The following is a 23,347-nucleotide window of genomic DNA, read 5'->3' on the forward strand; positions in this document are numbered from 1 at the left end:
CCTGCGTGTGGGCGTGCGCCTCAATTTGGGCGCCGGAAGGGGCTGCATTCCTTCTCCCGTGAGCGTTGCAGAGGCTCTGACACCTCTCTGCGCTGTCCTTCCTCCTCTGGCCAGCCTAGGCTCTGACACGTCTGAGAGCCCCCTCTCCACTCCGCTCCATTCCTCATTCCCTCCTCCTGACCCGCTGCTAGCGCTGTCACTGGGCAAAGTGCTGGTCAGGATGACTGGGGGAGGGTCCCTGTAAGGTGTCCCCCTGACATCCGGCACAGAAAAAAAGGATTTTTGTTCCAGAAATTCATTCCGATTGTTCAGATAAGATATAACTGATTGAATTCTACAGGATGGGGTATTAGCGTGTGAAAACAGTCCAGATTCAATTATCCCCAGGCAGGCATCTCCAGATGGTGGAGGTGCCAGACATCTTCCTGGTTGGAAGCCAGGTGCAAAATGTGCCCGGCACCTGGCTAATTTCGAACACAGGACACATTTCCCTCAGCTGTTACATTACTGCCTTTATCTGCCATCCTTTTCTCTCCCACACCCCAAGCCACCCCATCCCCACAACAAGCCTGCTCGATGAACTAGCCTGATAAGCTGTAATTGACCCAAGGTCACCCAGTGAGCTTTAGGGCCAAGTAAGGATTCGAACCCTGGCTTCCCGGATCCTCGCTCCAAGAGGGCCTTGATTGCACTGTTGACGCGCACAATTGCCAACTCTGGTCTGCACAAAGAGCAGAATGAGATGGGAGAGTCCTGAAGGTGGAGAGTGGGCTATACCACTTCAGACTGCCAGCGAGGGGTTTTCTCATTTTCGTGCGTTTTATTTTTTTAGGGAGTTTTGTAAATAGAAAGCCAACACAGTAGGAGGTTTATGTTCTCGTTCTCCCACTTGGAGCCTGCTGTTACAGGATGTTCTATATACAGGGGAGCATTGAAAATGTCCTTTCTTCCCTTCCACCCTGCTGCATGTCTAAGACCCAACGTCCATCCAGTGTGGTCCTTGGGGGAAGGGGGAAGGAGGAGAGAGAGAGACAAGGAGGAACACACAGTCCCTTTGTGCAGCACAGTGGAGGGCTGTTTATGCAGGAGCAGGCTGGGGGTTTCCTTTTCTGTCCCGCTCTCATTAGAAATGGAAAATCAGGGACCCAAGTCAGCGTTCAGGGAGGCTTTTAATGTTTAATAGATTACTGTGTTTTATTTATCTGTTGGAAGCAGCCCAGAGTGGCTGGGGAAACCTAGCCAGATGGGCGGGGTATAAATAATAAATTATTATTATTATTATTATTATTATTATTATTATTATTATTATTAGTGTGCTTCCTTCCTTCCTGCCCCCAACAGTACTGGAGAAATGACTCCCCAACCCAAAGTGAATTGGGGGGTGGGCAGGGAAAGCCTGGGTTTGCTTTGAGACTCAGGACTTGAGAAATTCCTCGTCTATCCTGGAGGTGCCAAACAATTGTTGTTTGGTCTTGTTGCTGGTGGTGTTAAAGGGGAAATGTAGCTGCAGTTGTCACCGAGACAGTTTAGAATGAGGCAGAAGATTCACAGAAGGTTAGAGCCGAGAGGGACCTCTGAGCTCATCTGCTCTGCTGTATCCAAAGAACCCCTGGCTCCTACCTCGTTTTGAGGATGGCGAGGGGCAGAGCCGGCTCTACGGCCAGGCTGGGTGGCGCAGGGCGCCCTGGTGCTCCGCCGCGCAGCAAGCCCGGCCACCCGTCGCGCAGCAGCACCCTCGGCAACCGCGCTGCGCGCTGAGCCCGGCCACCTGCCCGCCCATCGCGCTGGAAAACGGGGCGGCGGAGGGATCCGTTGCACCAGGGCGCCAGGGCGCCAAAGGTGCTTAAGATGGCCCTGGGGAGGGGCAAAGTGTAGCCCAAGCCAGATTCAAAAGCGAATGAGTCTGTACTATTCCCTGAATCTCTTGTGTGTCCCTCATCCTGTATATAATATGCTGATCTAAGCAACACGCCCTAGGGCATGGGTCGGCAAACTAAGGCCCCGGGGGCCAGATCCGGCCGAATTGCCTTCTCAATGCGGCCCGCGGATGGTCTGGGAATCAGCATGTTTTTACATGAGTAGAATGTGTCCTTTTATTTAAAATGCACCTCTGGGTTATTTGTGGGGCATCGGAATTCATTCATTATTATTTTTTCAAAATATAGTCCGCCGTCTGCCCCCACAAGGTCTGAGGGACAGTGGACCGGCCCCCTGCTGAAAAAGTTTGCTGACCCCTGGGCTAGGGGCATGGGCTATACTCATGCTCTCTTCCTATTCCCTTTCCCAGGTGGAGTCCTCTTCAGTGCGTGATTATTATACCTTTGTGTGGTGCACAGTTCCAGATGGAGGAGCTTCTGCAGGAGCCCTGCTTCACTGTAACGTTCAGTTCCAAGGTGGGTGGTGTGAGGCCCGATGATCCGCAGCAGATTACGCATGGCTGGAGATGCCAAAGCAATACTTAAATTGCCCTTTTCTAACCAAGGTGGCGCTGTGGTTAAACCACTGAGCCTAGGGCTTGCTGATCAGAAGGTTGGCGGTTCGAATCCCTGTGACGGGGTGAGCTCCCGTTGCTTGGTCCCAGCTCCTGCCAACCTAGCAGTTCGAAAGCACGTCAAAATGCAAGTAGATAAATAGGAACCGCTACAGCGGGAAGGTAAACGGCGTTTCCATGTGCTGCTCTGGTTTGCCAGAAGCGGCTTTGTCATGCTGGCCACATGACCTGGAAGCTATACGCCGGCTCCCTCGGCCAATAATGCGAGATGAGCGCGCAACCCCAGAGTCGGTCACGACTGGACCTAATGGTCAGGGGTCCCTTTACCTAACCAAGGCAGAAAGGTGATTCAGGAATCGTAGAAGGGGCGACCACGGGGCTCTGTGCATTTGGTTTGAGCAACGTTTTCGACTTGTCCTTTGCTTTCAAAACCCATACATAAGTTCAAAAGCACGCACATACGTGGATGGGAGTCAACGAATGAATTCCATCAGCGGAAACCCTCCGCAAGAACTGCAGCTTGCCCAAGGGGGCTTCCCCCCATATCTCCCCTGTCCCCTGAAATTGACTCTTGGAGGAATTGGGAGAACCCCTGGAATAGCATATGGGGGTGGAGAGGTGGGATTATTCCATCTGGCAAGCCGAAATATTTGCTCTGACAAAATGATTGCCTTAGCGTGATATTGAATTCCTCCCATACTAGGCTGTGCCTTTTTGAAAAAAAATTCTCTCCATAGCCATTCGCTCAACTGCTGTGATATCACAGAATGCTCGTGAGTGCTACCACTATTATTTTTTGCTGCTACTGTCACACAACTGTTAAATTTATATAAAGCCTCTCTATAAAATAAATTCAGAGCAGCTTTGATTGAATGCAGTGCTCACGAAATACAAACCTCAAGAGCCTCATTTCTTTCCTTGGCTGCAGTGTCAACCATTTTGCTTTCTTCAGACTGTTACGTACACAGATCAGTGAACAAGCCAATGTGTTGTGTTTACAGCCAGCTACCTGCCCAAGCCAGGCCCCCAGCAGTACCAGTTCCGCTATGTGGATCGCCGTGGGGAGGTGCGTGGTCAAAGCTCCCCTTTCCAGTTCAGCGAGCCGCGGCCCATGGATGAGCTCGTCACTCTGGAGGAGGCGAGCGATGACGGCGGGGGCACCGACATGTTGCTGGTGGTTCCCAAGGCCGCCCTGCTAGAGGTAACGTACTCCAAGCAACACCCTGAATTTCAGAAGCCCCCTGACTGTTCAGCCTGGTGGTTCATTTGCCCAAAAATGCCCATCTTCTATAGCCCTTGGTTGTGCGGTTCAATGCTGATGGGAGCTGGGAGTCCAGTAAAATCCACACAGGTTTCCCAACCGTGAAATATGGATTCCTAGAACAATGACTTGGCCTTGAAAGCAACATGGTACTTTGAATTCTCGCATCTTTGAATTCTCCCTGTGGAAGCAGTCTTCCTGTAGATGGACAGCTAATTTGTCTAGTAAAAAACTACGCTAATCTTCTTCTCTGTGATTTCCATATTCCAGCAGTGGTGTATGTGTCTTTTAATAAATTTAGAGCACTCACATACCTGCTTCTTCAAGTCTTATTTTTCCATATTTCATTTCACTTTCAATTTGAATACCGCTTTTCTAAATTGCTATATTCAAGGCTGTTTACAAGCTCTGGAAACAACAAAACAGACAGCAAAGATCACACACCTAGCAACAACCTGATCTGATACAAAAAAAAAGCCATGATAAAAACATAGCTTCAAAATAAACAGCTTGTATCAAATAAAAGCAATATGCAATAGTCCATTAGAATGTAATCGCAAACAGTAAAATTAAATATCGGCAAATAACAATTAAGCAGTTTACACTGAACCATTACAATAAACTATAGTCACTAAAAACAAATCGCAATGCATAAAATACCACAAAACCATACAAAAGAATCAAATTGAGGAACAAAGGGCACACAACTTATAAAATTTTTATTTTTTAAATATCCCTGAGCTGCTCTCTTCCCAGCTGCTTCTGCTGTCCTCAAAGTCATGGTCTAGGAAAGGCTCCAGGGCAAGGCAGGTGGGAAAAGGCCTTGCCTGACAACCAGCACAAAGTTTCTCTCCGCTCATCAGTTAACAGCCCAGAGGTGCTCTGTCATGCTGTTTCTTCTGAACCATCTCTCAATTCCAGCCCTGTGTGATAGCAACATAGGGGCAGTGACTTTAAGGTAGCTGCTTAAGCAAGCAAACATGTTCACTGGCCTCCAATGAAGCCTCGCTGCTGTCTCTCCTTATCCTTCACAGACGCAGTTGGAAGAGAGCCGGCAGGAGCAAGGAGCCCTGCTGCAGGAGTCGTGCCGCCTGAAGGATGAGGTTCAAGAGCTGAGAAGCCGTGTGGCGGAGCTGGAAGCAGTCCTGGGCACGCTTCGTGATGAACACACCAAGCTGGCTGCGCAGTACAAGGCAAGAGAGGAAGCCCAGGGATCTGGGAATTCTCAATATCTCCAGGTTCCCAAAGCTACTCGGGGACAGAGGGGAATTGTGCCCTGTTCTCCTGCCCTGAGGTTCATTTCAGGGCAAGTCAAGGAACCTTCAGCTGAAATTTGCAAAGTTTTCAGCAGGGTCTGCCTGTCCTAGCCCCTTTGTTAGACACGGGCGATTCCTTCATTCCTTCATTCATTTAAGATGTATGCACTACCCTTCAAGCACTTTGTCACGGCGGCTAAACATTAAAATGTTTTAAATGCCATGAAGTACCTAATACCCAAAATAAAAGCATCTGATCTGTAAAATAGCACCAAACTAGGCCAAGTGAAATGAATCAACAGAAGTTCTAACGCCTGAAAAAATTGAAAAAGTTATTTGCTTTAAAGACATCCGAGTAGTTGTTGCTCTTCAGATAGCTGGGGCAGTGGCGTAGCGGGAGGCGGGGCCAGGGACTGTTGCCCAGGTGCAAAATGGGGGGGAGGGCGCACACCACAAATTCCAAAAGAAAAACAAACCACTTTGAGGGGTTTATTTAGCAACCAAGTGGTGTAAAAATATGATGATGATGATGATGATGATGATGATGATGATGATGATGATGATGATGATGATGGCTGCCTCAGCTGTCCCCTCCCCAGCTTCCCTCTCCCTGCTGGGAAGACCCTTCCCCACCACCATGACCACCACTGCCCCAGCCTTGACAGGAACCGCGGGTTAGTAGGTGCAATACTGGCCCTGCCCCGGGACCCAGCAACCCACGCTATGCCACTGATATGATAGATTACAATAGTCTTTTTTAAAAAAAAATAGAAGCTGCCCATCTAGCTCCACCCTGATCCATTCATCTGACCCATTCATCTTGGGCATCACTGTCAAGCTAGCTCCTGATTCTTTTTCTTCCCATCCAATCAGGGATTCAGAGTGGACGGAATGGTGTCACAATGCCACCTAGCCAGACACCACCTAGCCAATTACCTTTAGTTGTATAGTGATGTTACTGTAGGCAAGAAATAGCAAAGAAGAGTAGCAGCAAACTAAATAAATGAGCAAATAAAGAAATGGAAGTGTGCTGAGAAGCCACCGAAAAGGGAAGTGTAGATTTCAGGGTGTAGAAAGGAAGTAAAAAGATTTTACATGATAGTCACCTTGTGCTCAGATACTACCCATGCCCGTAGGCTGTGCTTCCTTCCTTGGAACTACCAGGTTTTCTGCCACACACACCTTATCAGAAATATTGTGTTATGTTTCAAGCACCCACCCAATGCCGTGAATGTTGCTCACTCCTCCATCTCCCCACGCCACCAGGAATTATCGAATTCTTTTGCGGAAGTATCCGAGCAGAGAGATACACTAAGCCTCCAAGAAGCTGAGCATGTGGCCCGAATCCGAGAGCTGGAGGGTGACATCCAGGCCATGGGTGAGAAGATGCTGCAAAGAGAGACGGAGCTAGACAGGTGAGGGTCATGGCTCAATGTCTGGTGCCATGTGGCCTAGTTGCCACGGCACCATGTTACTCCCTAAGCTTACCTGCCCACCATCATAGTTGGTGGCCTCCACTATGGCTTACAAACTGAGCTGAGTCCATCAGAGGGTGCTCATTGTTTTTTTCAGCCTGGTTCATACTCTGGCCCACAAACTGAGTAGGTCCACTGCTTCTCACCCCCACCCTCTCCTTTCTCCTTTTGGACCCCCAGAATGAAAGATACTGTCAAGTCTCTGCTGCGTGAACAGGAGCAGATTCACAACCAGCTCAAAGAGGAGAATGCGGAGAAGGAGCAGTACCAGGTGAGTGCTAAATCTCAGGCTTGTGGGCCAAATGCGGCCCCGGGGCCTCTCTGCCTGGCCCTCAGAACTCTCTCCAGGCCACGCCCCTCCCTGGCCCTTGAGTGTTTCTGCCTGGCTAGAATGCATCCTTGCTTCCCTGGATAGAGGACAGAGCGAGGTGTGATAGTGTGTGTAGAAGCTAGCCTACTACACCAAGGTAAAATTTATGTCAGTTGTTCTTTGCCTCTGGACTTGCCCACTAGGGCTGGGCGATATATCGAGATAATCGTCCAAAACCGATTTGAACTCCATATTGATATATTGGTTTCATAGTTTTTTGACCCGGCAATATATCGCGAATCAGGATCTGTGTTAGGGCTGATCAATATATCATCCAAAACTGGTCCTTGTAATGATATTGGTTTCATAATTTTTGACCTGGCAATATATTGTGAATCGTGATGTTTGTGTGTACTATGCCAAAATCACAATGGGGAGCCCATGCCTCTACATAGCTCCATCTTTATTTCAGACATTGTAATATATCAGTACAGTGGTACCTCGGTTTATGAACACAATTGGTTCCGGAAGTCTGTTCATAAACTGAAACTTTCATAAAGTGAAGCGAACTTTACCATTGAAAGTAATGGAAAGTGGATTAATCTGTTCCAGACGGTCCGCGGAGTACTCAACGTGAAGCGTACTTAACCCGAAGCATGGGTGTAATTGGTTCCAGAAGTCTGTTCATAAACTGAAGCGTTCATAAACTGAAGCAAACTTTCCCATTGAAAGTAATGGAAAGTGAATTAATCCATTCCAGATGGGTCCGCAGCGTTCGTAAACCGAAAATTCGTAAACCGAGGTCCCACTGTATATCATGATGTTTAGTTGGTGATATATCCCAAAGTTGAAAACCAGCTCCATCCTTTTTTCAGACATTGTTAAAAATCAGCATATTGCGATGTTTAACAAAGTTGGAAACCAGATATCACCCAGCTCTACTGTTCGCGTCTACATAGCTCCATGCTTATTTTAGCCAACATGATATATTGGTATGTTTAGCTGGTGATAAATCACAGTGTTGAAAACTAGATCTCACCAAGCCCTACTGCCGTTGGGATGTGGCCCCCAAAAGGCTTCCCAGAAGGGAATGAGGTCCTTGAGTAGACCAAATTGGAGAGTAGGAAATTCGAGTCAATGGAAGGGCAAGTATCGCAGCACAAACATTGTGACTACGACCTCCTTTGTCCTCCTCAGGTAAAGCTGCAGGCCTCAGAAGAGGAGAGTCGCAGCCTGGCCTCTGATCTGCAGGAAGCGAAGACCCTCCATGGGGAGAAGGTCTCACAGACTCTGGGGCTGCAGGAGGACATCAGCAAATTGCAGCAGAAGCTGACGGCTGCTAATCGCCGCACCGTAAGTGCCGGACAGCAGAATATGCTGAACCTCAGCAAGGCACTCTGTCTCCAAGGCAGTAGTGTGGTGGTTACAGTGTTGGGCTTGGGAGACCAGGGTTCAAATCTCCACTCAGTCATGAAGCTAAGCTGGGTGACCTTGGGCCAGTGACCTATCTCGCTGGGTTGTCGTGAGGATAAAATGGAGCCCAGATAGACTCCTGGTCCACCATAAACTCTTGCTCTGCCACACCTCCTAGAGGAGAGGAGGTTTTGATTCTTGTCTCTGGGAAAGAAGACAGGTGGGTAGTCTTGCGTTTGAAAGAGTTGTGTGTCAGTGAGGAATGAGAGAGAGATTAGGGTGGGACGCGGGCGGAGCTGTGGTCTAAACCACGGAACCTTTTGGACTTGCTGATCGGAAGGTCGGCGGTTCGAATCCCCGCGACGGGGTGAGCTCCCGTTGCTCGGTCCTGGCTCCTGCCAACCTAGCAGTTCGAAACCACATCAAAGTGCAAGTAGATAAATAGGTACCGCTACAAAGGGAAAGTAAATGGCGTTCCCATGCGCTGCTTGGTTCGCCAGAAGCGGCTTTCTCATGCTGGCCACATGACCCGGAAAAACTGTCTGTGGACAAACGCCGGCTCCCTCAGGGAGTAAAGCGAGATGAGCACTGCAACCCCAGAGTCGTTCGCCACTGGACTTAACTGTCAGGGGTCCTTTACCTTTTTTTTTTAGACAGCATGGTACCCTCCAGATATTCTTGGAGTCCAGCTCCCATCATCCCTGACCATTGCCCATGCTGGCTGGGGGCTGATGGGAGTTGGAGCCCAATAACACCTGGAGGGATAGCATATTGGCTCTCCCTGGATTAGATTGTATATTGATTAGCGCCACTGGTGGTTGCAAGGGGTTTGGGCCACTTGTTGTTGTACCACAGTTCCCACAAGGCCTTGCTGCAGGCAAGACATCCCATAATAGGGTGTGGCTGAAATTTTGCTGCAAAGAGATAAAATTTCTGACAGTTTTTTAAATTTCTCATGCTGCTCCTGAATTATTGGGAGAACGTCGATCCTTCCCTAGAGAATGTTTCGCAAAATGGCCTCCGTAATCTCACCATATATTCTGGCAGCAACTGTGTTTTTATAATCATTCAGTGTTATTTTAATAGTGTTGAAGGAAGCAATAAGCTTGGCCCCTACTCCTTCCAGTCCTCCTCTCTTTGCCCACTTCACCCACCAATGGAAACCAACTGTAAACAGTTCCATTCAACATGAAGTGAGTCCAACTTTGTCAGAAGAGAAGATTCATGGAAAGCCTATTGGAGAACTTCACCTCCCCTCTCCGTCAAGGACATTAGGCAAAATCCACAAACCCACACATCAGTTTCACTGTTCATATTGGATCCTAAGAATCTGTGTTATATTGAACCACAGCATTGGTCTATCTAGCTCAGTACTGTCTACACTGACTGTCAGCAGCTCTTCAGGGTTTGAGATGGGATATGATCCATGCCCTTCCTGGAGATTGAATCTGGGACCTTCTGCTTGCAGAGCGGATACTGTTCCACTGAGCTGCCACCCTTCCCAAAAGTAGCACGGAGAATTCTGGAAGGTCATATGGGCTCATCCTTACCCACGCATCCCTTTGTTGCCTCCCTTGCCCCATCCATGCCCCATCCTGTCTCTTCTCAGGTGCAGATGGAGTCTGTGTGTGAACAGCTGCGCTCCACGCAGGACCTTCTGGCTGCCAGCCAGCAGAAAGTGGCTCTCTTGGGGGAAGAGTTGGCCAGCGTCGCCTCCATCCGGGACCGCACCATCTCCGATCTGCACAAGAGCCGCCTGGAGGCAGCCGAGATCAACATCAAGCTTGCTGACATGACTCTCAAGTGGAAAGAGGGCAAAGGCCAGTGGTGGAAGGAGAAGGCCACACTGCTGCAGAACATGGAGGTTTGTTGGACCCATCCCAGGGTTCTCCAATCGTGCTTAGTAGCTGATGGTAAACCCTCATTGTTTCACTTGCAGTAGCAGGGGGCAGGGCAATGGCACCACCATCACTTTGACTTCCTGGGAGGGAGGCGAGGGAGGATGAAGGTCAGCGCAGTGCAAACTCGCCTTTGGGAGTTCTGAGTTGGTTCCCCAGTGCATCTGCACCATGTTGACATCTCCCTTTTCCATCTCAGTAAGTTGCAGCGATGCTGGTGATCAGGGGTGCTGCGTCCCATTTTGCCACCTGAGGCAAAGAGAGGAGGGGTACCACTCCCTGCTGCCGCTACCTCACCACTGCTGAAGCTTTTCTTACCTGGGTTGCGCGGTGGCACCTGCAAAGCAGCAGTGACCACGGCAGGTTCCAGTGAGATCTCGCAGAGTGCATGAGATTTCGGCGAGAGCCTCAGCCTGCCCCTTGCCCAGGGATGGGAGCTCAGGGAAGCACCCTCGGCCCAACAGCTGCTTCCTGCTTCAAGCCCACATTCAGCATTGCCTTCTGTTTTTAGTGGGGAAGGGGTAAAGCGCCATGGATGAAGTGGAACGTAGCATACACAGATTCAATCATGGAATCATAGAGTTGGAAGGGGCCCCAGGGGTCATCTAGTCCAATGCCCTGCAATGCAGGCATCTCAACTAAAGCATCCATGACAGATGGCCATCCAACCTCTGCTTTAAAACCTCCAAGGAAGGGAGAGTCCACTGTCGAACAGCTCTTACTGTCAGAAGGCTTTTCCTGGTGTTTAGTCAGAATCTGCTTTCTTGTAATATGAAGCCATTGGTCTGAGTCCTACCCTCCAGAGCAGGAGAAAACAAGCTTATTCCCTCTCCCATGTGACAGCCCTTGAGATATTTGAAGACGGGAGTCAGTCATTCTTTGTACAGGGGTTCTGATAGCAAGCCCAATGTTCAGGGTGGAGGTAGGGAATCAGGAAACTCAGTGTCCTGTGTTTTCAAACATGAAATATTCCCCCAAGTAACTTCTTCCCTATAAGGTCTACGCAGATGTGAATAAACATTTCCAAGTATGCTGCACTAGACAATCTGATTTGCAAACTAAAGCTACGTTTTAAATGCAGGGAATGAATGGGAGTGACATTCTGTCATCTCTAGTTTTACTTCTAGAAATCATGTTTTTGAATTTGACTTCTGAACTGTGTGTTTTAAATGTCGGCACGATTTCACATTTTCCATTCCACCTGACCCCTTTCCCCTCCAATCTGTGGATTCCATCCACCCCCCAAAATGATTCCAAAGCTGATGCGTGATTAGTTTGCTGCATTGAGGGAAGGGTATGGGGTGGGGAGGAGTCCCATCCAGCCCCTCCCCACCCATTCAATGCAACCCTGTGATGTTGGCAGGCAGAGAAAGACAAGATCCTGAAGCTGAGCGCCGAAGTGCTGCGCCTGGAGAAGAGCCTGCAAGAAGAGCGGGCACAGCGCCAAGTGTTGCGTTTGGAGTTGGCACAGGAACGTGACTCCAGTCTGGTAAATTGGGGCCCTGAGGGAGTGGGGGGTGTTTCTCCATTGCCGTGGGTGGGAGAAAAATAACAATCCCTTTGAGTTCTTATGGTTTCATTATACTGCACACAACACCCTCCAATAATAATAATAATAATAATAATAATAATAATAATTTATTATTTATACCCCGCCCATCTGGCCGGGTTCCCCCAGCCACTCTGGGCGGCTTCCAACAAAACATTAAAATACAGAAATCCATCAAACATTAAAAGCTTCCCTAAACAGGGCTGCCTTGAGATGCCTTCTAAAGGTCTGGTAATTGTTGTTCTCTTTGACCTCTGGTAGGAGGGCATTCCATAGGGTGGGTGCCACTACCATAGCTGCCAAGTTTTCCCTTTTCTCGCGAGGAAGCCTATTCAGCATAATGGAAAATCCCTTAAAAAAAGGGATAACTTGGCAGCTATGGCCACTACCGAGAAGGCCCTCTGCCTGGTTCCCTGTAACTTGGCTTCTCGTAGCGAGGGAACCGCCAGAAGGCCCTCGACGCTGGACCTCAGTGTCCGGGCAGAATGATGGGGGTGGAGACGCTCCTTCAGGTATACTGGACCGAGGCCGTTTAGGGCTTTAAAGGTCAACACCAACACTTTGAATTGTGCTCGGAAACGTACTGGGAGCCAATGTAGGTCTTTCAGGACCGGTGTTATGTGGTCTCGGCGGCTGCTCCCAGTCACCAGTCTAGCTGCCGCATTCTGGATTAGTTGTAGTTTCCGGGTCACCTTCAAAGGTAGCCCCACGTAGAGCGCATTGCAGTAGTCCAAGGAACTACTTGCCCTTGTTTATTATTAGCATCACCAACTCAGGTCCATTAATTTCAGTGTGTCTACTCTGAGTTAAAGTTGGTTCAATACAACACAGTGTCCTTACCAGTTGCAAAGCCCACATCAGATTCCTTGTACTCTTTTGGGAAGCTTTTCTTGCCTTCCCCTTTAGGGGGTTTTAAATTTATTTATTTATTTTAATTGTACTTGGAGTCCACCCCAATTGTACGAGCCTTGGGGTCCCCATCACCCAAGTTTGCTGGCGCCTCCCTCTTGTGCTTGTGCCTGGATGCTGTCATTTTGGCTCCAAAGGGATTGGCACTCACTCCCGAACATTTGAAATAGAAGGAAAGATGGTCAGATCCCAACAGGAGGAATGTAGCAGCAGGTATTTAGGGGGGATTTGTTGGAGAGGAGTGAGCTCTGGCTCATAGTTGAAACTAGCTGAAGCCTTAGGGATACGGAGGACTCTGCAGATTGGATATTTGGCTCCACAGCCAGTTCCTTGATGCCCTGCATCACATCCATTGCCTCAATATTCTGAAATGTGCAAACTCTCACTTTTGCCCCATCAGGTGCAGGTCTCTGAGAGCCGCCGGGAGCTACGGGAGCTACGAGCTGCACTGCAGGTTGCCCAGAAGGAGAAAGAGCAGCTCCAGGCCGAGAAGCAGGTTGGTGAGAGGCCATATCGGCAGAGGCGTAGCAAGGGGGGAGCGTGAGCGGCGCCAGTGGCACCCCGCTACGTGGTGCGCATGCGCAGCATCTCTACGTAGCAACGCATGTGTCGTACGTAGCGACTGTTCGGTTTCTGATAATTGGTTCTCATGGGAAACTTACAGATTCTTGCTTCACAGAATTAACTCAAGGCAGTGTCAATTTACTCTTGGCAGAAAGCCAAGGTCTGCCTGGCCTGGCAACAACTCTCTCATTGGTTAATGACCAGCACTGAACTCTGTTATCTAGGAATGCTAGCACAGTTGTTTCTTGTGGGTGTTAGGAGTAGGAGTGCTGCGTATGGTTGGAGAGAGAGAGAGAGTAAGGATTTATTTTGCTTTGCTTTGTATGCAGAAACTCTGCTGATTTTATTTTCTTTTAATAAATCCTGTAAATAGTTATTCTGCGTCTAGCCGACTAATCATTTCCACCTCAACTAGCTTCTGCGCTGTTCAGGAAAACTCTGCTACGTTTGGGCTAAAGCCACTAGAGCTATGCCTGACACTTCAAAATTCTTCAAAAAATGTGTGTTACGTAGCAATGCCCCGCCCCGGGTGCGCATCATGTTTGCCGCTCCGGGTGCCCGAGCGGCTTCCTATGCCACTGCGTATCGGAAAGCTTACAGAAGAGGTCCAAAGGGGAAGAGCATCCAGAAAGCACGAGTTTGAGAAAGAGGGGAAAGGTACAGCATCGTGGCCCCATCTGCGCGAGGGTTTACGCTTGCACAGGAGGACTCCCTGCCCCCGCACACCCCCTAAATCTGTTCTAGGGGTTCCCCTTGCAGTCCTTTTGGGGGAGGGCATGAGATGAGTGTGCGGGGAGGAGAGGGGAAAGTCCCATTGTGCAAGTGGAAATGTTTGTGCTGACGGGTCACATTCGCTGGATGCTGCCCACAGCCCATGTCTAGAACTTGAACACAGAACACACGTCCACCACATGTGGAATAAGGTTCCTTCGTTTTGTTTACATCTCCAACACATACTGCTGTTATTTTTGTTTATTTTTGCTAATTTGGATGAAAAGAATGTCAATATTTGTTGGAGATGTAAACAAAACGAAGGAACCTTATTCCACATGTGGTGGACATGTCCCCAGATAATTTGTTGGGACATGATCTATGAGGAACTAAAAAGAATGCTAAAACACACATTTTTAAAGAAACCTGAAGCTTTCCTATTGGGCATCCTAACGATAAGCATCCCAAATGAAAATAAAAGAGTGTTTCTTTACGCGGCGACAGCGGCCAGAATGCTAATAGCAAAATACTGGAACAGTGAGTTAATACCAACAAAAGACAAGTGGCAATTAAAGTTATGCGAGTACCTCAAACTAGCCAAAATGACAGAATTAATAAGATATCGTTCAGGTGACAAGGTAAAAAAGGAATGGGACTGCTTTAAAAACTATCTGATATGGTTCCAAAAACAATACTTAGTTGTGCTTAGATTAATTTCACAGATATAATAGGAAAAACTGATTTTAATACACAAATACAAAATATTTTTCACTTAAGAGAAGTAATGAAGCCACAGATAGATAGAGGGAAGTCAACCAATATAGCAGGGATTCAAACTAGTTTTCTGGAACAGAAAGAAAGTGACTGTAAAGATAGAATGAAAAGAAGGATTAAAATGCATTTCTTTCTGAGAACACAACATTCAAATTAGTGTTTGTATCCTTTGAACAATTTTGTGTTCTTGACTAATTCTTTTTCGTTTTTTATTATTTATCGATTTTCTTTCACCCCCTCCTTTTTTTATATATATATTTTTCCTTTTCTTCTTCTGTATTTTTTTTCTTTTTTGATATCTGGATGTAATGCTTAATTTATGTTTTCTCAGTAATTTTTTAAAATGCAATAAAGATAATAATAATAATGATAATAATAATAATAATAATAGAACTTGAACACAGAATGTGGGAGGTGTATGGGGAGGGTCTTTAACAGGAGGTGGGTGGAGTGACGCCTCCTACCGGCTTTCTCTCTGGAAGTTGTTGCTGACCTTTTTCTCAATTCCCTGCCCCTCAGGAGCTGCTGGTATACATACGGCGCCTTGAAGAGCGTCTGGAGAAAGTGGCCGACGAGAAATGGAGTGAATCTATTCTCTGCGATGAAGAGGAGGCAGCGCCAGAGACTCCCGGTCAGTCTCCCTCCCCCCTCGTTTTGCATGCCCAATTATATGTACCAATCCCCATCTCCGCTCAGTGTCGTGGCCAAAAAAAATGTATTTCGTTTTCTTTTTAGAACTTGAAAGCTCTTTAGATCCTAGAAACCCAAACATCCATTAGCTCAGAATTCCCAAGTGCCAAATCACCAGCACCCTCCCCGCAAAAATCTCAAGGGCCCAAGTAGGGGCCCCAGACTCTAAGCTTTTCTCCTTATTTTTTAAAGTAAATCTCTAGCCCTCCTAGAAAGGAAGTAGAACATATGGATTTCTATGAAATGAATAAGGTTGGCTGCTCCTGCCTATTGGTATATTTAGCCAATAGTGAAGTCACAGCTATTGATTGATGAGTAAGTTGTTTGGCCACCAGGCAATAGGAATCTCTAGGGCTTACCTTCCAAGTTCCGGACTGCAGAATCCGGGACCGGCAGCCGTGTGACACCGGAAGTTGTGTCGACGTAACTTCCGCTGTCGCTTTGCCCTTCTATGGGCACCCAAAATGGCCTCCGCCGGCTTCAAAAGTAGCTTCTACGCATGACCGGAAGTGTGTCAACGCAACTTCCAGTGTCGGGCCGCCCATCTATGGGCACCAAAAATGGCCACCGCCGACACCGGAAGTCACGTCTATGCACTTCCGGTCATGCGTAGATGCGACTTTTGAAGCCAGCGGCGGCCATTTTTTGTGCCCATAGAAGGGCAAATCAGGAAAAAAAATGGCCGTTGGCAGGAGAAAATAACAGAAAAACGGGAGACGAAGTGATACGGCGGACCACCGGGAAAAGGTAAGTAAAAACGGGGGTTTCCCGGGGAAAACGGGGTACTTGGAAGCTATGCTCTAGGGTCCTAAAAGGCTGGTGTCCCCCCCAAAAAAATATTAATGCACTTTTGCTGCTTCTCTCTTATTTTTAAGGAAGAAATTCAACAAGTTAGGCCTTTTCTCATATGGAAGTGCAATTATGGGGAAAGCTTCTCTCTCTAATTTTGTGTTATGCGATGCCCGTGGCAACCATGTTGTATTATGCAACAGCCCCCACCCCCATAGCAGCCATTTTGTGACTGGTGCCTCCAGCTGCTCAGAATTCAAAATGTGCCCCCTGGTCCAAAAAGGTTGGGTGACCCCTACCCTCAAGCAGACGTCCCCAAACTCGGCCCTCCAGACGTTTTGGGCCTACAACTCCCACGATTCCTAGCTAACAGGAACAGTGGTCAGGGATGATGGGAATTGTAGACCCAAAACATCTGGAGGGCCAAGTTTGGGGGTGCCTGCCCTAAAGGTTTTCCTGAGGGCCAGGATTTAATCTTTTGGTATCTAAGCAACCCAGCACCTGAGATTTTTCCACCTGTGCCTGAAGCAGCCTGGTCTAATTTTGCATCCCAAAATGAATTATTTGGGAGAGGCGAATTTGCTTCTGGAGCCACAACCTGGCAGCAATTGCACCATTGTTCTCTAGGGAGATTAACTCTGACACACATGCACACCCCATACCTGCCAAGTCCCTGCCTGAGAAATAAGGGACTGGACCGGAAGTAGCAGACCAGAAGTCGCGCTGCAGCCATTTTGGAACTGGGCAGAGCAGCATCAAAAGTCGCTTCTGAGCATGCTCCGCCCAGTTCCAAAATGGCTGCCGCGCCAGAATAAACCGGGGGAAAACAAAAAAATCCGTTTTTTCCGGCTGGGAACAGCTGGAAAAATGGGGGTTTCCCGGGGAATACGGGAGACTTGGCAGCTATGGCACACCCTATGGGCATCGCTTTCTCCCTTGACCATGTATTTCTGTTCTTCCGCCCCTTCTCCTACACACCTCCCAGGCTCCCTGGACTCGCCGCTGTCCGACTCTGAGGATGAGTGTCCCGAGGACATGCGCCTGCCTGCGCAGCTCGGGTCTTACAGTTTGTGTGACAACCGGGCAGCTACTACCACTCCGCCTTGTGCCCGGGGACCCGCTCACACCGTGGTGATCAGCCAGCCGGCACCCATTGCCAATCAGATCAAGCAGCCACCCGAGGATTCCAGTTCCGACTCGGTGAGGCCCTGCGAGGCAAAGAAGGGTGCAAGTCATGGATCTGGCCAAACTTTCATGAACCTAGGAACTGAAGAATTTCCTTGCTGGTTGTGGCCAAAACTGCATCTAGCTAGTGTGTTGTGTTAATCCGTGGCCAGTCAGATGCACCTGGGAGGCTCTCAAGCAGGGCATGTTAGAGAATGCAGAAGTTCCCATTTTAGCTAGCGCAAGTAGAACCTGAAATAAATGGTTTCAGTGCAGACTGCCCTTGTTCGCTGCCAGCCAGCAAGCCCTGCCCTTTGCCACAACACTCCATTCCATCCCTCCTCCTACGGTACTTGGTTTTCCTCCCCACTAGGGCTGGGGGCGGTATATCGATATATCATCCCAAAACTTTTTTGAAGTCCATATCCGTGTTTAGGGAAGTTTTTAATCTCTAGTGCTGTATTGTGGTTTTAATATTTGATTGGGAGCTGCCCAGAGTGGCTGGGGAAGCCCAGCCAAATGGGCGGGGCATAAAAAAATTATTATTTATTTATTTGTTGTATTGCCCAACTCTACTCCCCCCACCGCCCCGCCCCCCAAATAGTCAGTCACCACTCTTTAGCCACTGAGCATGCTCAGTCCTCAGGGTTCTGTTTTATGGGAGGTGGGCAAAGGGGTATTTAACCTCCCTGGTTTTTCTGTTTTCTAACTATATTTTTGTAATGCTGCAAACCTCAGCGTGGCCTCTTGCCCATGGACCAGCCTGCTTGTATACCTCCCTTGTATGTGTGGCTGGTGGCTTCTCATTTGCTCACGTACTCAGGAGAGAACCCTGCCAACCTAGGCGTGCCACCATCTGTTTCCCCCCCAGGGATGGGCAAAGGATGTTGGGGGCTGAGCTGCATGGGGTTGGCAGAAGCCGAGCCTGCTGGTACCGCTTCTTACTTTTTCATTCTGCATTTAGGAGGCTGAGGACGAGAAGGCGGTGCTGATGGCTGCTGCCCAGAGTGGTGGCGAAGAAACCAACCTGCTCCTTCCTGAGCTGGGCAGCGGCTTCTATGAAGTGGCCAGGTAACGGCAGCTAGGATGCTCCAGAGTCTTATTTTGACTACAGTTCCCCCTTTTCAGAGAGAGGGCTGTACATCAGTGGTGGGGGACCTGTGGCTCTGCAGGTGCTATGGAGCTCCAGTTCAGGGATGTTGGTAGATGTAATCTGAACAACATCTGGAGATCCACAGGAATCATGCAACTTGTCTGCTATCGCAACACGCTAAAAGACTCTTCACCATAGCTGCCAAGTCTCCCGTATTCCCCGGGAAACCCCCGTTTTTCCAGCTGTCCCCAGCTGAAAAAACGGATTTTTTTGTTTTTTCCCAGTTTATTCTGGCGCAGCGGCCATTTTGGAACTGGGCAGAGCATGCTCAGAAGCGACTTTTGATGCTGCTTTGCCCAGTTCCAAAATGGCTGCAGCGCGACTTCTGGTGCGGCGACCATTTTGGAACAGGGCATCAAAACTCGCTTCTCAGCATGCTCCACCCAGTTCCAAAATGGCGGCAGTGCTACTTCCGGTCTGCTACTTTTTGTCCAGTCCCTTATTTCTCAGGCCGGAACGTGGCAGGTATGCTCTTCACTCTACCATGGGTTTGCATGGCATAGTCCAGGGTTTCCCAAACTTGTGCCTCCAGCTGTTTTTGGACTACAATTCCCATCATCCCTAGCTAGCAGGACTAGCGGTCAGGGATGGTGGGAATTGTAGTCCAAAAACTGACGGAGGCACAAGTTTGGGAAACCCTGGTGTAGCCCCATGCCAAAGTAACCACCACCACCACTACTCCGAACCCAGCCAGGACAGCATTTTGCCAGATTTCCAGTTACACGACATAGCACTTCTTTCACCAGCCCATTTTGCACTGTTTCCTCTTTCTTCCTCCCTCTGTTTGCAGTGGCCTGACAGGGCGTCAAATGTCGGAGCCGGGGGCTTGCGGCATGGGGGTCTCTCCCTTAGACCTGCCCTCGCCGGCCCATTGGAAGGAGTGCCCCATCTGCCACGAGCGCTTCCCACCCGAGAGCGACAAGGAAACGTTGGATACACATGTTGACGGGCACTTCTTTTTCAGCACCCATGACCCCTTCACCTTTGAGTAACCGTTTCTCCCCTCCCCCAAACCCCCTTCCTCCCAACCACCCCCATGCCCCTTCTGTTTTCCCCTCTCTCTCTTCCATGGGATCCAGGCTGGGTATATCTTCCCTTCCTTCTCCCTTCGATAGTGAGATTGCTACGAGGAAGGGTGGCTTCAGCTGCTAGGTGGTAGCAAGGGGGTACCACTTTCCTGGGACGCCCTCTCCATGGTCAGAGTTGACTTGCATTAGGAGGAGCAAAGTTAGTTATGTACACACACACACACACACACACACACACACACACACACACTAAGGCAAACTGAGTGTCAGTGGCTGAGAGCTCAGAAGTTAAGAGCGTGCCTTCATGGCACACAGGGTGGGCACATGTGTGCTGGGGGGGGGCGGAACACACCAGCCTCACCGCCAATGCAATGCCAGCCCCAATGATCCCAGCCTTGCAGAGCGGCTCAGGGAGGGTGGCATGAGAAAGTCACAATAGCCAAGCACCTCTTGATCCTAGGCTCACCTTCGCTTTGCAAAGCTGGGGTCAAAGGGCGCGTGGCTGTTGTGCCCTTCTCATGCCGCCCTGCCGGTGTGGGCTGGAGGGGCAGCGTGAGGAGGACGCAGCAGGGTGTGCAAGCGCCCTTTGGCGCATGCCCGTTGTGTCCTCCTGACGCCCTGCCAACCCTCTGCTGTGTTGTGAGGCTGGGATTTGGGATCAGACCCGCAGAGCAGCGCACGGGGCTGGCAGGGGCGGTGTGAGGAGCAAACTGCGCCCTCGAAAAAACCGCACCCAGGGCAACAGCCCCCCCCCTTGCTACACCTCTGCCCATGAGACCTTGTTTACACACAGTCAGTTATCCTGTGATGGCAAGCGAGTTTGAAAAAGGGGACGTCAATCCCTGGTAAACTCAGAGGGCTCTTGACTCTCCTGTCGCTCATCCTGGCGAAACAGTAACAAACGGGTAGTTAACGTGGCATTGTCCATTGGACTCCAACTCCCATCAGCCCCAGCCAGCCTGGCCAGTGATGAGGGATGATGGGAATTACAGCAACAGTGATAGCTAGAAGGCACCCATTGGCTGCCTTGCAAACGGCTGTCACCCTTTGGTGGGCGGAGCTCTCCGTTCAGCGAAGGGTCACTGTAACCTCAGCAAAAGGGTGTTGCCACAGTGTCCGTTGATTCTTTGTTCGTGCAAAATGGGTTGCTTGGGTTTTTTTAACCATAGAATACTCCTAAAATGATAAGCACACCCTCATACTGTCGGGCAGCTCGCACATGAAACGCCCTTTCCCAGAGGTGGTGCTGTCATCCTCACATCCTTATGCAGTTGTAGCCTGGGGGACAAAAGAGTCACTGGGACGCGGTGGCATTTCAGTATTCCACCCTGAGCACCAGAATGTCAAAAGTTCACGCAATATTGCATGGTGACACACGCACATGTGTGGGTTTCTCACTCAAAGTCCGTTTGCTCCAGCGGTTGGCCCTGGTAGCGTAGGGTCAAGTTGTTCAGGAAAACCCAAAACACATTTTAAGAATTATTGAACTGCTAACCCCTATAGGCCTCATGGGCACCATGGCTGCAATCCCTGCACTTGATAAGCTTAGAACCGGCTTTGGCCGTGAGTTTGAAGCATACTGTAGACATGGTGATTCATAACACACCCACTAGTACGCATAACATCCGCCCACCTTAAGACCCTTGATGGGGTCTGGACCTGTAACCATCCTTCCCACACACTTGAGAACTCAGTCAGAGGCCCTCTTGGGGAGTCCACACCCTAGGTACGTGAGCTGTGTGTCCCCAGGGAAGGGAGTCTCCTCTGTAGTGGCTTCATGCCTTTGGAACTCCCTCCCACTAGAACTGTGGCACGCACGCCACAGGGTTTTCAGAACCTGTTTTGCATTGGCCAGCCTTCCCCGAGTAATGCCCCCTTTTGTTGGATTGAAGCTGGAATGTTGCAGAGGTTTTGAATGTGCTTCATCTTTTTTGTTTTGTTTTTGTAACACTGGTTATATAAATATATCTATATAGTTGCAGTTATTTTCTTTCTTCTAAGCCACAGTAGACGTGCTTGACATAGGATAATTTTTAAATAAATAAAGAGGGAGAGGGAAGGGTAGATCTTAGCAGGGAGAGGGGCTTTGGGACAAAGCAAATGAGCAGGACCACACACACACACACACACACACACACACACACACACACACACACTGAATAGGAGCATCCCAGGCTACGGGTTGAATGATTTGAGTGCTCTCCTCCCATAGAATGCCCCCTACGTGTACAACATTTACATGTCAGGAATATAGGAAGCCATCTTAAACAGTATGCCCATTGGTCCATCTAGCTCAATACTGGCTGCACTGACCAGCAGCAGCTCCTTCGGGGTTCAGGCAGGGTCTTCCCCGAGCCCTGCCTGAAAATGCCAAGGATTGAACCTGGGATTTTATGAATACAAAGCAAGATGTCCAACGTCTCAGCAATAGCCCTTCCCAAAAGTAGCTGGACCCAAGGCCATAGGAAGGCCATAGGAAGCTGCCTTTTGCTGAGTTGTCAGACAATTGGTCCATCTCGCTCAGAAATGTCTACTCTGACCGGCAAGTTTCAGACAGGCATCCCCCCCCCCACCATTCCTAGAGAACCTAGGACTGAACCTTCTACATAAAGAGTGGATGGTCCACGGCTGAGTTACAGCTAGTGTTTCTCCACTCTTCCCCGCAGTCTGAAAAGGGCCAGCCCAGCCACAGATGCCTAACTTCACCTAACTTTTAATTCTTGAGTGTGCGTGAGCAGAAAGCAAACAGATGGATGCAAATGAATGGATGTGTGTATTTATCGTTCTAGCTATAGCCCATACTCCAGCAATACCCAAAAGATTTTATTGCTTGCATTTATATGGTATATGGCATTGTGTGTGTGTGTGTGTGTGTGTTGTTTTGTTTTAAATAACAACTAAAGCAACCAGGGTAGTAGACACATAAATTAGAATAAAGCAGAGAAAGGCTTCTAATAAAAACCTTCTGTATGCCTCAACACCGCCAGGGAAAGAAATTATATAAATTCCAGGCAGTTCCCCTCCCACTTTAAACATGATCAATATATTTCCTAAATGTAGCTGCTGCCTTTGCATAAGTAGCTAAACACTAAGGTTATTTATTCCATGATAGTTCAAGCTCAGAAAATAGTCCAGCAATATTATTTAAACTTTTTGGGGGGGGGGGGACAGGAGCTCTAGAGTGATGCGGGGTAAAAGCCGTTCTTTTCTTAGCAAGGAATAAAAAGTAGAGAAGTTCACCCACAAGGAATATTTTTGAATTAAAGATGAATCCGCATGGTGTTGATCAGGGTGGTGATCTGCGCGCGCGCGCACCCCCCCCCCCGCCCCATAATAAATTGGGCAAATTATGCACATTTGCAGTGAAGTAATTCTGCATCCACAATAAAGAACAGCAAATCTTTGGATTTCAGAAGCAAAGGCCAGATTGGGCTACTGCAAGAAAGACAGAGCCACAACTAATTTATTGTAGGGTGCAGTAATAAGAGCTAAAAACATGGGCAGCATTGGGGGTTTGCTTTAAAAAAGAAATTAAGGAAGCTGCATTTTGTAGGGTGCAGAATTAGAACTGGGGACTAGGCATCTTAGTCCTGATTATCAGGGTTGTGTGTCCTACTCAGACATTCTCTCCCCCCCACCCCCACCCCCCAAAAAAACAAATTAGGCCAAAGTATGAATATCTTTGCACCATTGGCACAAATTCTTCTTCCAGAATAATGGATAGCAAATGGGGTTAAATTTCAGAAGAGAAGCAAGAAAAGGTGAGAGAGAGAGAGAGAGAGAGAGAGAGAGAGAGAGAGAGAGAGAGAGAGAGAGAGAGAGAGAGAGAGAGAGAGGCCAGTAGCACCTTAAATGATAGGCTGATTTACTGAAGCATGCATTTTAATAGGGAAGTGGGGCCAGGTCATCAGA

The 23,347-nt window shown here is 48.8% G+C and overlaps 1 protein-coding gene across 2 annotated transcripts in view; it reads left to right on the plus strand.

Annotated features, from left to right (window-relative positions):
* CALCOCO1 (calcium binding and coiled-coil domain 1) overlaps positions 1–23,072 on the plus strand; it is a 34,394-nt gene extending 11,322 nt beyond the window's left edge. Inside the window, exons 3-15 of one of the 2 annotated variants that reach the window (XM_035100293.3) lie at positions 2,288–2,393; positions 3,493–3,692; positions 4,787–4,945; positions 6,275–6,423; positions 6,664–6,754; positions 7,991–8,146; positions 9,816–10,070; positions 11,468–11,593; positions 12,963–13,058; positions 15,131–15,242; positions 17,076–17,290; positions 18,219–18,325; positions 19,198–21,416. In XM_035100293.3, the coding sequence (XP_034956184.3) occupies positions 2,288–2,393; positions 3,493–3,692; positions 4,787–4,945; positions 6,275–6,423; positions 6,664–6,754; positions 7,991–8,146; positions 9,816–10,070; positions 11,468–11,593; positions 12,963–13,058; positions 15,131–15,242; positions 17,076–17,290; positions 18,219–18,325; positions 19,198–19,399 (1,974 nt within the window). In that variant the 3' untranslated portion in view covers positions 19,400–21,416. Of the gene's footprint in view, positions 1–2,287; positions 2,394–3,492; positions 3,693–4,786; positions 4,946–6,274; positions 6,424–6,663; positions 6,755–7,990; positions 8,147–9,815; positions 10,071–11,467; positions 11,594–12,962; positions 13,059–15,130; positions 15,243–17,075; positions 17,291–18,218; positions 18,326–19,197 lie in introns of both variants that reach the window. The other variant, XM_035100302.3, reaches the window with a different exon arrangement.
* Positions 23,073–23,347: the final 275 nt, after the last annotated feature.

This window comes from Zootoca vivipara, chromosome 2, assembly GCF_965207765.1.
Source record: "Zootoca vivipara chromosome 2, rZooViv2.hap1.1, whole genome shotgun sequence".
Taxonomy (NCBI): domain Eukaryota; kingdom Metazoa; phylum Chordata; class Lepidosauria; order Squamata; family Lacertidae; genus Zootoca; species Zootoca vivipara.